The sequence below is a fragment of the Barbus barbus genome (assembly GCF_936440315.1).
Source record: "Barbus barbus genome assembly, chromosome: 34".
NCBI classification, from domain to species: Eukaryota; Metazoa; Chordata; class Actinopteri; order Cypriniformes; family Cyprinidae; genus Barbus; species Barbus barbus.
This window is the reverse complement of record NC_136762.1, coordinates 25283712-25302435: the sequence shown is the minus strand read 5'-3', so window position 1 is coordinate 25302435 and position 18724 is coordinate 25283712. Positions and strand designations below refer to the sequence as shown.

Here is an 18724-nt window from a genome sequence, read left to right as displayed (position 1 = left end):
CCCGTCAGACTGGTCGTGGCGGCGGTGTTGCAACAATATATAGTGATATTCTCAATGTTACTCAGAAAACAGGATACAGGAGGTTTAACTCATTCAATTCAATTCAATTCAAGTTTATTTGTATAGCGCTTTTTACGATACAAATCGTTGCAAAGCAGCTCTACAGGAATTTAAGTTTCCACAATATATTTATATATTGCAGAACCTTAATATATTTAACTTATATATTCATTTGTTAATTCTGTATGTTTGGTAATTCTGTAATTCGAAATACTTCTGCTTAATGTTACACTGTTAGATATGCAAAAGGAATCTCTCCTGTCTCTTGCTATGGCTAATGTGTATAGACCGCCAGGGCCATATACAGATTTCCTAAAAGAATTTGCAGATTTCCTCTCAGATCTATTGGTCAATGTTGATAAAGTGCTAATTGTCGGAGATTTTAACATTAACGTTGATAATACAAATGGACTTGCATTTACTGACCTAATAAACTGTTTTGAAGTCAAGCAAAACGTCACCAGGCCCACTCATCGTTTTAATCATACGCTAGATTTAATTATATCGCATGGAATTGATCTTACCGATATAGATATCGTACCTCAAAGTGATGATGTTACTGATCACTTCCTTGTATCGTGCATGCTGCATATTACTGATATTAGTTATATGGCTCTGCGTTATCGTCCGGGCAGAACTATTTTTACAGCAACCAAAGACAGATTAACAAATAACCTGCCTGATGTATCTCAACTGCTCTGTGTACCCATAAATACACATGAACTAGACGAAATGACTAGCAACATGGGAACTATCTTCTCTAATACATTAGAAGCTGTTGCCCCCCTCAAATTGAAAAAGGTTAGAGAAAAACGTACTGCGCCATGGTACAACAGTTATACCCATTCTCTCAAGAAAGAAACTCGTAATCTTGAGCGCAAATGGAGAAAAACTAACTTAGAAGTTTTTAGAATTGCGTGGAAAAACAGTATGTCCAGCTATAGACGGGCTCTAAAAGCTGCCAGGGCAGAGCATATCCGCGAACTCATAGATAATAACCAAAACAATCCAAGATTCTTATTTAGCCCATTGGCTAGATTAACAAATAAACACACGCCACACGATCTAAATATTTCCTCAAAGTTTAATAGTAATGACTTTATGAATTTCTTTACTGATAAAATAGATAACATCAGAAATACAATATCAAATGTAGATTCTACAGATAGTCTAGTATTTCAGCTTCATTCATTGCACCCAAAGAAAAACTGCAGTGCTTTACAACTATAGGACAAAAAGAACTAAATAAACTTATCAGTGCATCTAAACCAACAATGTGTTTATTAGATCCTGTACCCATTAACTACTGAAAGTGTTGTTACCTGTAGCAGAAGAACCGCTTCTCAATATTATTAACTCATCGTTATCTTTAGTTCACGTCCCAAAACCATTCAAGATGGCGGTTATTAAGCCTCTTATTAAGAAACCACAACTAGATTCTAATGAACTGGCAAATTACAGACCCATTTCAAATCTTCCGTTTATGTCTAAAATTTTAGAAAAAGATGTGTCTGCTCAATTGTATTCCTACTTGCAAAAAAATGATCTCTATGAAGAATTTCAGTCAGGTTTCAGGCCTCACCATAGTACAGAAACTGCACTTGTTAAAATTACAAATGACTTGCTTCTTGCTTCAGACCAAGGCTGCATCTCATTGTTAGTATTATTTGATCTTAGTGCTGCGTTCGACACTATAGACCATGACACACTCATAGATCGATTACAAAACTATACTGGTATTCAAGGGCAGGCTTTAAGATGGTTTAGATCCTACCTGTCCGATCGCTACCACTTTGTTCATTTAAATGGGGAGTCATCTCAATTATCACCAGTGAAGTATGGAGTACCACAAGGATCTGTCCTAGGTCCTCTGCTATTTTCAATATACATGTTGCCCCTTGGTAATATTATTAGAAAATACGGGATTAGTTTCATGGTTATGCTGATGAAACTCAACTATATATCTCAACAAGAACAGATTAAATTTTTCAACTATCTAAGATAACAGATTGTGTAAAAAAATGTAAAAGATTGGATGACCAATAATTTCCTCCTATTAAATTCAGATAAGACAGAGATATTACTTATTGGACCAAAAAACAGTACACAGAATCTCTTGGATTACAATTTGCAACTAGACGGATGTACTGTTACGTCCTCTAAAGTAAAAAATCTGGGTGTTATATTAGACAGCAACTTGTCCTTAGAAAATCATATTTCCATGTTACAAAAACAGCATTCTTCCATCTTAGAAGCATTGCCAAGCTTCAAAACATGCTACCTGTTTCTGATGCAGAAAAGCTAGTTCATGCATTCATGACCTCTAGACTGGACTATTGTAATGCACTGCTAGGTGGTTGTCCTGCATCTTCAATAAACAAGCTACAGATAGTCCAAAATGCAGCGGCTAGAGTTCTTAACAGGTCAAGAAAATATGATCATATTACCCCAATTTTACAGTCTCTGCACTGGCTACCTATTAAGTTCCGTATCATTTACAAAATATTATTACTTGCCTATAAGGCCCTAAATGGTTTAGCTCCTGCGTACCTAACTTGTCTTCTACCACGCTACAATCCAACCCGCTCCATAAGGTCGCACAACTCTGTACTTTTGGTAGTACCTAGGATAGCAAAGTCCACTAAAGGAGGTAGAGCTTTTTCACATTTGGCTCCCAAACTCTGGAATAGCCTTCCTGATAACGTTCGGGGTTCAGACAAACTCTCTCTGTTTAAATCTAGATTAAAGACACATCTCTTTAGTCAAGCATGCACATATCTTATAATCTTGTACTGCAGTTATATCTGATCAAATGTACATTATTATTATTCTTTAGCTTAGGTTGAAGAAATAATTTTTACTTAGATGGAACAGCAGCTACGCTAATTATGTCTCTATTTGTTTCTCTGTTTCTGCCACGGGATTAACATCCCATGGTAACTAGGAATTACAAAAGCTTCAGTCTGGATCCAACCCTTAAATGATCTGAGATGACGAAACACCTGAGAAAAGATAATGCCAACTCCTCAGAGGATGCCAACGCTCAGACAACATACAGAATTACCAAATTTTGCCATAAGTTAAATATATTAAGGTTCTGCAATATATACATATATTGTGGAAACTTAATTTCCTGTAGAGCTGCTTTGCAACGATTTGTGTCGTAAAAAGCGCTATACAAATAAACTTGAAAGTTGAACACCGGCAGGAGAAAGCCGAACTAGCTGCTCTAGAGACCCCCGAAGGGGTGGCGAGCATCTCAGCTCCGCAATGTTTCCGGGCGGAAAAAACTGAGATATGTGCTCGCTGGAGATCGCTGCGCCCTAGAACACCGTATGTGGCAGGGTTGGCAGACCGATCTCCTTAGGGCACTGAGGAGAGACGGGCACCAAGTACCGCGGTGTAAACCGTTCTTCCCCAGAGGGGTGACCCTCAGAAGTCCTGGGCCATTGGCGGCAGGTTGTTTTAGCTGAAGACTATTCAGCAAGAATGACGGTCCGCAGATCCGCCTTCTGCTAGAAAGCTATGGCCCAGGAGCGCAACTCTGACTCCAACAATCTGGGGAGTACGAGAAGTGACGCCCCCTAAATGAGGAGCTGGGACATCGGTTGGGGCTGCTGACCTCAGAGGTAAGAGAGGTAAAGCATCATGCTCTCACTTGAGAATGCTTTTTTTTTTTTTTTTTCTTTCTCAAGAGGCTCCTATACACATATATATGTATCTTTTACATCATTTAATTCATCAAAATTAAATGCAGAAAAACAACCAGACGAGTAAACACAGTCTGATATGAAAAGGATTCATAATATGAATGAGAATGACTGCAACAGCGAGCTCTCACTCAAAGGGGGTAAGAAGAGCATCACGGGCTTCCAGCCCCGAGCGAAAGCGCTAGCTCTGGGGAATGCAGGTGGAGTTAGGGCGAACCCGTCTCCAACTCATCTGCCAGATCTAAGTGCGATCCCCGCAATCTCACTCGCCGCCATGGCTCAGCAGCAGCGGGACCAGAAAGGCGAGATCCTCGTTCACAATAAGCCCTCTCTCTCTGGGGGGAAGAAACCGCGGTGCGGGCTTCCGAACCCAGAGAGCGGGCGCTGGATCTGATAGAAAGGAAGAAGATAGGGGATTGCCCGCCTTCATTCCCTCCACCTGATCCATCTGCGATCCCCACGAGCGCAGCCGCCTCCCCGCCCTTTTCTGCGAAAGCGGGGGCGGTTCCACTAGGAACGCTGGTGAAAGCTCCCTCCTCAAAGAGAGCCCTCTGAGAGCAAGCATACGCAGTGATAAACACTCACAAAGTGGGCAGTCAGCTCCCTCAAGAGCTGATACTTAGACATCCATCGGGAAAGACCACTGGAACCAGTTGAGCCCTTACAATCTGACTTTGCTGCAGTTGGAATTGAACTGCTGGTTCGTTTGGCCAGAGGAGAACTGGCCCCCCGACTGAGCCTGGTTTCTCCCAAGTTTTTTTTCTCTATTCTGTCACTGATGGAGTTTTGGTTCCTTGCCGCTGTCGCTTCTGGCTTGCTTAGTTGGGGACACTTCATTTGTGGAGCTTATTTCAAGTGACTGTAAAACAAACAACACTAAATAAGACTTACCTCGTAGATTGACAGAAACACACACAGAGTAGTGGTTGCTGAATGACAAAAGCTGACGGCGGTTTCACCGCACGTGCTTTTATACCAGCTGGTCATTACGTCACCTCGCCCGTGACGTCCCGCCCATCCTTTGGACAGATTTCACTTGTATTCAGAGCCGGTTACGCTGAAGGCGTTCCCCAAAGCGTCTCCAGACGCAGCTCGAGTTCCTGAAGAGGAATCACAGGTAGGTGAGTTTGATCAGGGTTGGAGCTAAACTCTGCAGCAGATTGGACCTCCAGGGAAAGATTTGAGGAACCCTGAGATAGATCAACTTCGGTGGACTTAAACTTGAAAAATGGTTTGTTCCCCGGTTGAAACAAAACACTTTCTGATGTTTATTCATGTTCATTTCATGCTTTAAGTAAATATGAAAAGATGATTGGTTCACGTGTTTGAACTGAGGCAATACAGTGATCTGTCACGAGTCACGACACATTGAAGAGCCACAAGACGGTATTTATTGTTTTAATTTCTTTTAAAATGACTCAAGTTAAAAGCTGAGGCTCCTAAGACCTTATTTCATATCAGAAGTGACCTGATCTGTCTTCTCTGTCAGAGTGTTGTCAGTTTCCTCTTTGCTCTGCGATGTAATTTTCACTGTGTGAGAACGTGTGTAGTGTGAGAGCTGCATTGCTTGTCGGTCATGGCAACAGTAACTAAGGGTGGGCGGGTTTTGCAAACGGTCAATTGTGGAAAAGAGTCTACAAATTATTTTGATGATGAAAAATACAGTAGACAGTATTGTGAAATATATAATGTTACAATTTAAAACAGCTGTCTTCTATGTGACTATAGTAAAATATAATTGATTGCTGTGATCAAAGCTGAATTTTCAGCATCATTACTCCAATCTTCAGTGTCACGTGATCCTTCAGAAATCATTCTAATATGCTGATTTGCTGCTCAAGAAACATTTCTGATTATAATCAAGGTTGAAAACTGTTGTGCTGCTTCGTATTTTTGTGGAAAATGTGATACCATTCAGTCTTGGGTAAGATTTTTTAATATTAAAAAATATAAATTAATATTTTCCTTCAACAATGTTGCATTAAATCAAAGATTATAGAATACAAAAAGGGACTTTGATTAAACAGATTTAAGTGACAGTAAAGATATTTACACTTATTACAAAATACTTATATTTCAAATAAATGCTGTTCTTTAACTGAGAACCATTATACCAATAATAAAACCATTATTAATAATTGATCACAAATAATAACTGATAATTAGGCAGCATTAGAATGATTTCTGAAGGGACACAGAAGACTGGAGTAATGATGCTGAAAATTCAGCTTTGATCACAGAAATAAATGACATTTTAAAACATCCTAAATAGAAAACCACTATTTTAAGCATAATATTTCATAATATTAGGCTATTGTTTTACTGTATTTTTGATCAAATAAATCCAATCTTCTTTCAAATAAATAAATAAATAAAAAGCCTTGATTATTTAAAACTTTTAAACTGTTTTTTTTGTAGTAAAACCATAGTAACTACATAATAAACCATGGTTTTACCACAGTAACCATAGTTAAACTGTTTTTTGTAGTAAAACCATAGTAACTACATAATAAACCATGGTTTAACTATGTTTTTTCTACAGTATTAACTACAGATTTTGTTATTTCTTACTCTTAAAAAATAGGGCTCAATAAAATAATCATAATTAATCTCATGATTTCTGAAAGTGAAACAATCAAATTTGGCAAATGTGTTGTCAGTTATTACAACAAATACACTCTTAAATGGTTCTTTGGCAGGGTGTATGGTTCCATGAAGAACCTTTAATATCCAAAGAACCTTTCCATTGCACAAAAGGATCTTTGTAGCACAGAAAGGTTCTTTAGACTATTTAATGGTTCTTCACATTCAACATTTTGTAAATATTTTTTTCTGGAAAGTCAGATCAAGTGAGCTAAATTTTCTTGCCCGGTCCAGAACTCATTCCAGACTCATTTTCTTTTAGTTGTGTTCGCTTAAAGCACAATATATTGATACAAGTATTAAGTATTAATTTTGAGTAAGAATAAATGGTGCTCTTCGCACATGCGCAGAAGATAAAACATAACTTAACACTAGAAGGGTTAAGCCTCTTAATTTATCAGTTTATATTTATAACTTTGAATGCTAATTTGAATAATAAACTCAACAGGTAAGTAATACCAATTAAGTAACATCTCAAAGTGGAGTTAGACTATGTGGCCCTTCATCCTGAGGAGAGATCAAACATGAGGTGCTTGGAAAGCTGCTCAGAAAGAATGTCAACTTGGCCATTGCCATTGGTTGAATTAACTCTGTTTCAGCACTCAGTGCATGCTATTACTATTTTCAATAATATTTCATGGTCCTCACTGCACTGACATATCTTTTACTATGTGCACTTTTTTTGAAATCAGTGACTGACAGTTGGATTTGGACATATGTGTCACAAATTCAGCCTCTGTGGCTCCCTCCGATCACCACCAGAGGGAACCCTCACCTGAGTATTAACTCTGTCATTCGGACTTCATTTCCCATCACACCCCGTACCTGAGACTGATTACCTGCACAGGTGGTCTATTTAATCTGCGCCACCCTTGCTCTCAGTGCGAAGTCTTGTTCTTGCCATGCAGACATTTCTGAGCGGTTTTCCCGTGTTTGATTTCCTGTTGCTGACCTGGACTGTTTACCCATTTCTGAAAGAACTCTGGCTGCCTTGCTGATCTGTTCTGTTATCTGTCTGCCGCCTGCCCAGATCTCTAGCCTGAACTCTGTCCTGCCTACGTGGTATCTGACGCCTGAGATTGACTTATGCTTGTATGACCATTCTTGTGAATTAATAAAGCTGCACATGGATCTTAAAGACACGGCCTCTGCGTTACAATATGTGACTTAAGTATGAAAGTCTTTAAAAACAACAACTTTCAGTTTTGAGCTTTCATTATCAAGTTGTTATTAACTGTCCCATTAAAAGAGCTCTTCTCATTACCCATGTTATTGAATAAACTGCTTGTGATTAGCTTTTATTAGGCATTATTTGATTTTCATATCTCTAAATGTTTTTATGACACGTACACAAGCTCTTTTGAACTGATTTGTGTACAGATCTTATGAAACAGGAGACAATTCCTTTGATGCTTTGAAATGTTTTACCAGTGACATTGATTAATAATGTAACCATAACTATAGCAATTAAAATGTTTAGTTCTACTTCCAGTAGAGGGAGTAAAAGTTATTATATAATTCAATAAATCATGTTTAAGCTTATATTGATTTTCCTTTGCATCATTAATGTGTTAAATAGTGAAATATGCAAGCAAAAATAATGTTTGTCCCCAAAACACTACTTGCATACAGACAGCTGGCGTACTGAACTGACACTCAACCCTGCACGACCATGCTGGTGAACCAGAATCACCTGCTCCATTTTGCTTGGGAACAACATGGATATGCTGGATTTTTCAGCAGGGAATGTCTGAAGTAAAATATGCGGACATTCTGAATTAGTATTTTGCATGCCAAAGAAACACAGGTGGTCTATTTTAAAAGAAGTATGTCTTTTGGCCTCCCCAAAAACCGCAGTTGTCCCAAGAGGAATGAGAAGAGTCCAACTCCAAAATAATGGTTGTATTATAAATGTAGTACAGTCTATCTATGAATAACTTTTAGAAATGATATTTGGCAATGAATAAAACTAATAGATTCATAAATGGACTTTTTAAAAGGAATATAAAAAGATTGAATTTAATAACAGACCATTTAATAATAAAAAGTAACCACGGTCTATAAAATGACCAGTGATACTTTCTGATACTATTAATATTTCACTAAAATTCACTGAAATTCATGCATATGAGTTACATGAAACCTCCACTGGATGGAGTCTGATCTTTTAAACCCTAGGCACACAAGGCTAAACCATACAGAGTTAACGTGATGGGTGGAGCAAAACTGCTTTCTCTCCCACATCATGACCTTCTCCACCCGTAACCTCCATTTACATTGACAGTCAGAGAGTTACAGCATAATTCTTCTCCACAGAGAGGGAGGGAGAATCACCTGACTTTGTATTTAAAGGGCACACTTATATGTGGAGATGTGGAGGATGCGATTATTGTTTTCTTTCATGCTAGCTGCCACAGATGAGTCACTCCCAGAGTTCAGAAAAGTGTTGTATCCTCCACCATGATAACTGGTAGCAGAACGGCCCGGACACTCTCGTGAGCTCACAGCATTTCATTACTATGCACTAGAGGTGTATGATTGATTTATGTGGAAACAGGGCACTTTATGGCGCTAAAAAGCTTCTCACAGAGTTTGAATTTTGGAGATTGATGAGGGGACAAGCTCACAGCAGCGAGCAGAGAATGCTGAAGAGAGTCGTGTCTCAAGACAGAGATATGCAGAAATAGCTCAGACTTGTTTTGAATGGTGACTCCTGAAACGTTTCGAAAACTGGAGGTGAAATCTATCTATCTATCTATCTATCTATCTATCTATCTATCTATCTATCTATCTATCTATCTATCTATCTATCTATCTATCTATCTATCTATCTATCTATCTATCTGTCTATCTGTCTGTCTGCTGAAAAATGACAGCTGTATTCTTTGCATACTTTCTTTAAATTGGGAATTACTACCTCAATTCAAAAGGAACAGAATTGGAATTAAAAAGGCATTCCGTTAAATTGAATTCTGAATGCTGTACAACTCTGATATATTGATATATATATTGTATATTGTCAACTATGATAGAGTTTGACGGGATAGGAAAAGCATGCAGTGAGCAAGGGTCCAGGACACATGTTAATTCTGTGAATACTGTGAAAGCATCCCAGGATGCAGTTCTTCAGAAAAGCCTTGAATGTGCAGAGTCTTAATCTACATAACCTACTTCAAGTCATTTTAATCAAGGTATGTTCTCATAGAAGTGCTGTATACCATTAACATTGCAGCAGTCCATAACCATATTCAAGGTTACAATCATCAATTCTTTTAATTGAGAACCATTAGTACTATTACTTATTGCTTCAGTCTCCACCTCATAAAAAGACAAATTTCAATTTATTATTCTGGATGATAGGACTGCACTTCTGTCCTTGAAGTTGGATGATTATTCCTTTTTGGGCTGGAATCGATTCAGTCCGTGTAGAATGGATTTATTTGATGTATATGTGCTCCTGTCCTGTGATGTCTGTTCTGTAAGAGGCCTTCTAAATGTCAAGACACCAACATGATAAATCACAGCTAGATTTGAATACTTTCTGAGGAAAATGTGAGCAGTGGTTTTAGTATCTTATTCTGTATTAAAGTAAACAATTACTGTAATACAATGTTCTTCATTTAAATAAAGATTTTTTTTTGATTGATTGATTTTACTTGCTTTGGTATTTTCTCATGCATTGTATTGGAGGTTGTCCTAGTTTAGCTATGCTTGTTTAGGTCAAGTTTGGTTTTAAGACTTTATATAGTCTTATACAATCTTCTAAAAAATTTGGGGGGTTTGTCAACCGTGCCCACCCCAAGATCTCCACAATATTCTGGTCTTTAGATATGGCTTGGATACCTCGTACAATTTACAGTAAATTTGAAATTTAAGTTTGCTGTTTTATTGTACACCGGGTGAAAATTGCAAGCTTGGTCTCTTAATTAATAACGCAGATTTTGTCAGTAATCTGGTACATCAAAGGTTTACATGCTATTATTCTGGAATTATTAATTTGGTCACTCCAACGATTATCAGAGGTGTTGCATTCTGAAAGATTAATTGACAGAAGATACTGAGCAGGTGGAGCGATAATGGAGGTCACTTTACACATTGATCGAGCACAGTACAAATGATGTAGTAATTAATCTCTACGGGGATTGAGTAGGTCTTTGGAATAGATTAGCAGCCGATTAAACTGCTCTGTCTTTAGTAGTGGTACATGAGGGACGGTCGTGTATGACGATGTGTGGATTTCATTAACAAACTTTAACTTGAAGGTTAACACCTCGTTCTGTATCTCAGCATATGGCCAGGAATGTGAGGCTCCTGAGGGCCAACACATTTATTTCTCATTACAGAAGGTTAGACATTTTACTTGACAACTCAAAGCTGGAGAGAAGGTTGAATCTCACAAAAAAAAAACATGTACAGGTCAAGTTTGAATTTAGGACTTGTTATTTAATATTTATTTATTTTTAAAAATCTTATATTTTATCATTGTGACATATTTTCATGAGAATTAAGTACATTTCCCTCTAAAATTACTAGTAATGCATTCGGGTGTTTTACTAGCGAACAATTTTGTCTTATTTATTATTTAATACTTGTAGTATTTCCTTATTTTCACATGCAGTATTTTTTTACTGTATTAAAGTAAAAAATAACTGTTCTTAGCATTCTTTTTACATTACATTAATGAATTATCATACAAATTGTCATGATGACTCACAATACGAAAGGGGAAAAATTAAATAAACATTAAGTCTAACATAAGAATTACGTTTTTTGAGCATTTTTATATTTTTGCTTATTTCTTTTGATTTTGGGGTGAATAATAAGACTTATGAGATTTATTCACATAATACAATGCAAAAAAGTCCTTAATCCACAAAACCAAGCACCTAGATATTAACTGTTCTAACAAAATATCAACCCTCATTCACAGTATAAACTGAAGGCCCCTTTGGTACTGGGACTGTCACACTTTCTTTCCATAAGGAGGGTACAGTTTCAGCTTGCAACAGAGCCTGGAATAGTCTTGTCAATTCACTTTTCAACTGGTGACAGCAGCTCTTTAACACTTTACCACTAATACAATCAGGCCCCCCAGCTTTACCAGGTTCTATCTTAGAAATAGAAGCGACCACATCTAACTCCGTCAAACTAATAGGTGAGCAATATGGGATGGTCTGACAAATACTATTGCAGTTAAGACTGCTAACCTCAGTATCAAATCTGATCCACACAACTGTGTTCAAACACCTTATAAAAGTGATTTTTGCATAATAGGTCCCCTTTAAATTCAAGTTTTACCCAGCAGATTTCTCACTGGAATGCAACAAATCTAAGTTTGAGTGCTGCGGGTATGGATCATCTTCATCTTGGAGGTCAGGGTGAAGGTCTCTGAGGGGATTAATGCTCTTGTTCATATCTTGACATCCAATTATTTTTATTTTACACTCTTGTGCCCTTTTTCAAACCCCATCCTAAAGAGTCAATGTACTGCAGGCAACACAGCTTGTAAAGACCTTCTGAACGGTGTCATCTAGAAAACACTTCCAGATGTTCTGACAATTCAGCATCTTAATTATTTTTGCTCCGTATTGCAATTTCCATTGTGACAATAACTCAACAATCAGTCTAATCTTTTTGAAAACCAGTCAAAAATGATGTCAGCTGTCAACAAGGAGCCAAGAACGATTCTGAATGGCTAAATAAAAGCGCTCAGTGCTGTTACGGTCTAAGTGACTGGAAATCAGGATTGGACAAACTTCAGAATTGGTAAATTGGTTTCCTTGCTACGGAATCGGAATTTAAATAGATTTGGAAGACACAGCAGGTTGAAGAAAAATAAATAAATAAAAGGCCCAGTGTTCCATGTTCCATCAAGGAATTTCCAATAATCATTTTTGAAGGTTGAAGGAAATAAGGAAGAAGGAAGAACATTTACTTGACAGCAACTCCAACAGAGTCACATAAGAAATGAATTTCTTTAGTCCAACTGAAGTTTCCAAACGACACATGCTTCTTCAATCCCTCATATGTAAAATACAGTTTTCTCAACAAATATTTAATACCATTTTCTATTAAACTGAATTTAATACTATCAGAACAATTAACACATAGAGACAGACTTTAATTTGGCCATACAGCATGACACAATATGCACCACATTATTTTCAGATATCTTTATATAAAAAAAGTTTGATATCAACATTTTTTAATAGCAGATAATATAAAATATTGCGCTATAAGCGTACTAATAATAGCCTAGCTATCACCTTTATGTGGTAATTGTTTCCATCAAATAGCCTATTATTCAAAAATAGAAACAAAAGAATTCATGAAACAGCACAAATATAAAATATAACATGCTTTTAATAACGTATTATGGTCAGTATTTTAATCTAAACTGTTAAACTTATAATTAATTTTATAATTTATAGATTTTACATTTCCCTGTTAAATAAAAAAACTACAACATTTTCAGATTTGCGCTTTATTTATTATTATTATTATCATTATTATAATTTTTTAATGTGGCATCACTGATTATAATGTTGTGTGAATGATTTCACGGCATGTTTACGATCATAAAATACTGAGAAAAATCTAGTTATCTTAAAAAAAAAATGCATTTACAGAAGTCATTCCATTGCGTAAATTTTAATTCAAATTATAATCTGCATGCATTGTGTTTGTGTGGTTAATCATGTGGTTAGAGGGCGTTCCCGTTTGAGCACAAAAACATTTGGAAGTCTGTCTAGCTAACAAACGGGAAGGTTCTCGGGTAAAATCCGTGACAATGAACTGATATCGATCACATTCACTATTAAAAACATTCAACGTTACATAGAGTACAACTACGTTCAGGTTTGTGCTCAAACGCTTAAATGATAGTAAAGCGCGTAACAGACAAATAGACACTATCCCATTCACCTGAACAACCTTTCAGTATCATTGCAATCAGTTTCAGACTGGTACTGCCAGTGTGAATCACTTCATTCTAGATTTGCATTGCCAATATACATCATAAAAAGTCTTGATTAAAATGATTCCATATAGTCGATATTTAGTGGCACCAATTGCGCGACCCACGAACAGATTGCGCCCCCAAAAGATTCGTTTTAAAGCAATAGTTTAATTCATTCATCGCGTAAACCATTCCCATCACTGTAACCGTTGAGAGATGGTTCACTCTTTATTCTCATTCCTAATGATATAAAAGTTGTCGCATGTCATTCCCTTATGCGTAAAGTTATGATAACAGGGAGGGGACGTTTATTGACGGAACGTAGGCTACCCTTCTTTTTTTTTATCCCCCATACATTTGAATAAGCACTTATAGGAATCTAAACACACTGTATGTCTGAATGAGGCTGGAGCGTTTGGGTGATCAAAGGCGATACGTCATTGCGAGCTGCAGCGATTGGCTGGATTCCGCTCCTTTTTCTCCACAATTTGCAACCACGACCGGTCTTCGCCTCCGGAGCAGCGGCATCCCACAGTAGAGGCAGGTAACTCCCGGTTTTAATGTAGATCTTCGCATGCTCATTTGATTGATGAAGCTAGTTATCTCTGTTCCCTGTTTATGGGCTACTTGACGGTTTTCCTCAGAGCCCTGCTGCTGGCTGATCTGAAGGAATGCCGCAGTTGAGAAACGAACGCAGAAGCAAATTAATGCTTTTTGTAATTGTCAAAGACTAGCTTGGGGAAAAGGAGCACGGGCTGAGAGAATAGCTATAACGCGGCATTGTTTGCGCACAAACGCCGCAAAGTTCGCGACCGGCGAGCGCGCCCTTCAGAGGCTCGCGAAGCAGATCGCTTTTGTTCTTAAACAGATTGTGTGTTTGTGCGTCAAGAGGTGCGGATTTGAAAGTGTTTTAAAGGACGGTTTTTAACGTGACTAGAAATGCAATTGATCTTTCTGCGCACATGCTCTTTTCTAACGCTGGATTCCTCATTGGATCTATTTTAGGTGGACTTATTTCCCTCAAGAGAAATGAATGCAATATAGCGCGCGCATTCGCAGGGCTGGACATATCTGCTCGCTTTCAGTCTCCTCGATTCTTCCCTGCAATACAGACACTGCCTGAACCGGACTAAATGAGTGCCAGGACCTCGGAGAGACTGGCGCTTTCCATTCCCCGTTGTGCCTTAAACGGAACCGCTCTGACCGGCAATGGCACCTGCTTTGACCGGGTGGATCAGCTGTTCCAGGCGTTCTCCTCCACCGTCGTGCTTTTTGTACTCATCGCGATGATCGTTGGGATAATATTCGTGTCCGTCACGACCTTCCACTTTCACAAAAGCAAGATGAAAAAGCGCAAGATTCAGAAAGCCCAGGAGGAATACGAGCGCGACAACTGCAGTCCCAAAACGGCCAAAGGCAAGCCGGAGGTCCGGCAGTGCATCATGGTGAGACCCCCCGCGGCAGTGCGCAAAAGTGATCCAAACACGGAAGACCCCGGCGTGACAGAGGACAAGAGACACTCGGGACAGACCAAGGATGAGGACTTGTTGGAATCGGTCGCTGTGTCTTGATAACGCAGTGCCAGCCTTTGGAGGACGCTGTAAATAACCTCTGTATTCCTATGATATTACCTTCGGAATATATCGATTCTTTGTATAAGCATTAGAGTTGATAAGTTTTCATCGTGGAAGAAATCTAGGAACGGTTTTCAGAGGTTTTTGAGAAGGGAGGGAGACCCAGACAGCAACATAGTTTTGGCCCAGATCTGGCCCGTGTGAAATCCATGCGGGCCAGATGTGGGCCGGATCTGGGTCAACACTGCCTGCTGTCTGGGGGACTGCTGATGGAATTTCTATCGTAATTGTGAGCCAATCCTAACGGGATCGAACTGAGAGAGCATTGAGTAAGATCCTACTGGGAAAAAAATGAAATGAGAATGAATTGATCTAACAGGATTGTATTGAATATTAATGGGATAAGTACGAATCAATGCCAATGAGATTGACCAAAAACCCTCCAAGAATCAAATAAGCTTGTAATTTCTTGGTGAACTGCATCAGATTTTATTGGAAACTAATTGATGGAATCAAATGAGAATCTCATGAAAATTTAATAATAATAATAATAATAAAGAAAATTATTGGGGGGGGGGGGGGGTCTAATAATTAATCTAAAAGGATTTTACTGAATATTAATGGAATTTCTATCATAATTCCAAGACAGTCCTAAAATGGGATCAAACAAGAGAGTATGGCATATATGATCCTATTGGATAAGGTTAATCTAACAAGTTAATCTAACAGGTTTTATTGAATATTTATGGAATTTCTGTCATAATTAGGAGTCAATGCATATGAGATCCAACAGAAACCCTCGATGAATCAAATAAACTCCTTAATTCTGGGAAAATGACATTAATCAGTTAATCCACTAGGATTTTATAGAATTTTCATAATTGTATTGATTTTGATAAAAACGTTAATAAAAAAAACAATAAGAAAAATTTTAATTCTTGGGAGGAAAATGAATTTATTAATCTAAAAGGATCTTACTGAATATTAATTTATTTATTTATTAGTTTATTTAACAGGGACAATGCAGTATAACATTGCTACAATTTCATGCAGCCGATGCTCTACATATAGGCTTCTAGCCGGAGGCTAATTTGCAGCCCCAGTCCCCGGTTGGGCTAAAAAAAAAAAAAAACACACAAATGAAATAAAAGTAAAATAAACAACGGAATGGAATTTGGAATAATGGAATTTCTATCATAATTCAGATGTAATCCAAATGGGACTAAACAGGAATCCTCTATCAATCAAATAAGATCATACATAAAATTAAAATTCTGGGGGAAAAAAGACATGGATTAGTCAGTCCATTTATATTATAATTTAGAGCATAATGTGTGTAAAAAAAAAAAAAAAAAAATACAGCCTATAAGAAACAAATTCAGTAGGATTTTGCTGAATCATAATTTGGAACCAGCCCAAACTGGATCAAACATGAATCATCTAAGAATCAAAGAACATCCTTCTGGATGAACTGAGATGCCTGTTCTTTTTCCCAAGTCTCTTTTAGTCAATGTTTTTTTCTCTCTTTTCAGAATTTCAGTTAATCCAGTAGGATTTTGTTTTATCCCATTAAGATAGTCTACAAATTATGATAGATGTCCCATTAGTGTTCCTTTAGGACACAGGCCCAGCATCTGTACATGCGGATTGTCTCGTCCACTCTTCTTCTTATCGTTGTGCCACCAAGAGGAATAACTGTAAACAGGGCCATCGCCATGGACAAATTATGGACCTGTTGCCAGTATTTCAGAGTTTTGCTGAAGGAATAGCGATGTTCCTCAAAGTTAAAGAACGGTTCTCTTGTATAAAGTCTGTACAGACGCTGTCCAGTGCTGAAATCAGGACAGACATGACGGTCTTCTTCATGTAGAGCCTCAACACAACTCGCAACAGTTTTCCTTTTTTAGGTTTTAGGTTTCAAAAACTCTTAAGTGTTACTCTTTTAGGCAACATTGTTGTTTCTTTTGACAAATATTGGGATTTTCCTTTATTTCAGTGGCTTTCTCAAGATAGAAGCACAATTCGTGCCATACTGGCTTGGCATGAATAGGTTTAGTGTTTTAACCCCTTTATCCCCGAGATTGTTAATGTGCAACTGCAGCTGCTAGTGGTAGTATAGCCTATACTTGTTTTGTTCATGGCACTGTATAATCATAGTAAAACTTATGTAACCTGAGGTGTTTCGGTTTTGTGTTACAGCTCTGTATTAATGCTTTTTTTCATTGTTGCTCTAGATTAATATAACACTAATGATCAAGTATTATATTTTTTATTATTCTAAACTAGTGTAACAATCAATAAGAAATAAGAGAACATTTTAAAAGTCATTTTATGTATTTTCTTGATATTGTGTTGAACCGGAAATGGAAGTTATAGACCGAAGTCACATATTGTAACAGATCGCAGTTTGAATTTTTGATTTTATTTTGCTCAATGCATACAATTATTAATTATTAATAAAGTATTGTGCAAATTCGTGAGTCATTATTTGAATTCAAACGCACTCTTGGTTGAAAACGTCACCTTTATGTTTAGGAAATGTTGAAAAACTATTGATCTGGGCTGCTTTCTCAAAAGCATTGTAAGTTTAAGTAGGTTCGCAGAAACATTTGTAGGAATCATCTTTGAATTATGGGCTGTTCCCCAAAAGCATCTTAACTTAAGAGGTTTTTTTTTAGTAATCATTGAGAATGCAGTGCAGCCACCTGCAGGACGACAACAAAATTACAATGAAATGTAATCAATTTAAATCTGTAATATTACTATATATTTATTGATATGATATTTACTGTCTTTTAAATCAATAGTTAGATTTATCTAATAAAAAAATAATAATTAATGCATGAAATCTATCTATCCATCCATCCATCGTCCGTCTGTCTGTCTGTTCAAGTTCAAGTTCAAGTTCACGTTTATTTGTATATTTGCAAAGCAGCTCTACAGGAAATTAAGTTTTCACAATATATTTATATATTGCAGAGCCTTAATATATTTAACTTATGGCTAAATTTGGTAATTCTGTATGTTGTCTGAGCGTTGGCATCCTCTGAGGTCCTCTGAGGAGTTGGCATTATCTTTTCTCAGGTGTTCGGTCATCTCAGATCATTTAAGGGTTGGATCCAGACTGGAGCTTCTCTAATTCCTAGTTACCACGGGATGATAATCAACAGAGAAACAGAGAAACAAATAGAGACATAATTAGCGTAGCTGCTGTTCCATCTAAGCAAAAATGATTTGTTCAACCCAAGCTAAAGAATAATAATAATGTACATTTGATCAGATATAACTGCAGTACAAGATTATAAGATGCATTATGTGAATGCTTGGCTAAAGAGATGTGTCTTTAATCTAGATTTAAACAGAGAGAGTGTGTCTGAACCCCGAACGTTATCAGGAAGGCTATTCCAGAGTTTGGGAGCCAAATGTGAAAAAGCTCTACCTCCTTTAATGGACTTTGCTATCCTAGGTACTACCAAAAGACCAAAAGCGTTTTGCGACCTTAGGGAGCGGGTTGGATTGTAGCGTGGTAGAAGACAAGTTAGGTACGCAGGAGCTAAACTATTTAGGGCCTTATAGGCAAGTAATAATATTTTGCAAATGATACGGAACTTAGCCAGTGCAGAGACTGTAAAATTGGGGTAATATGATCATATTTTCTAGACCTGGTAAGAACTCTAGCCGCTACATTTTGGACTATCTGTAGCTTGTTTATTGAAGATGCAGGACAACCACCTAGCAGTGCATTACAATAGTCCAGTCTAGAGGTCATGAATGCATGA

At 37.4% G+C, this 18724-nt stretch overlaps 1 protein-coding gene across 1 annotated transcript; it reads left to right on the top strand.

Moving 5' to 3' along the window:
* Nucleotides 1-14504: 14504 nt before the first annotated feature.
* LOC306854233 (uncharacterized protein C11orf87 homolog) lies at nt 14505-14942 on the top strand (the record flags this gene model as incomplete). Its single annotated transcript, XM_079392072.1, has 1 exon — nt 14505-14942. The coding sequence occupies one exon, from the start codon at nt 14505-14507 to the stop codon at nt 14940-14942; it is 438 nt and encodes a 145-aa protein (XP_079248198.1).
* Between the last annotated feature and the right edge of the window lie 3782 nt (nt 14943-18724).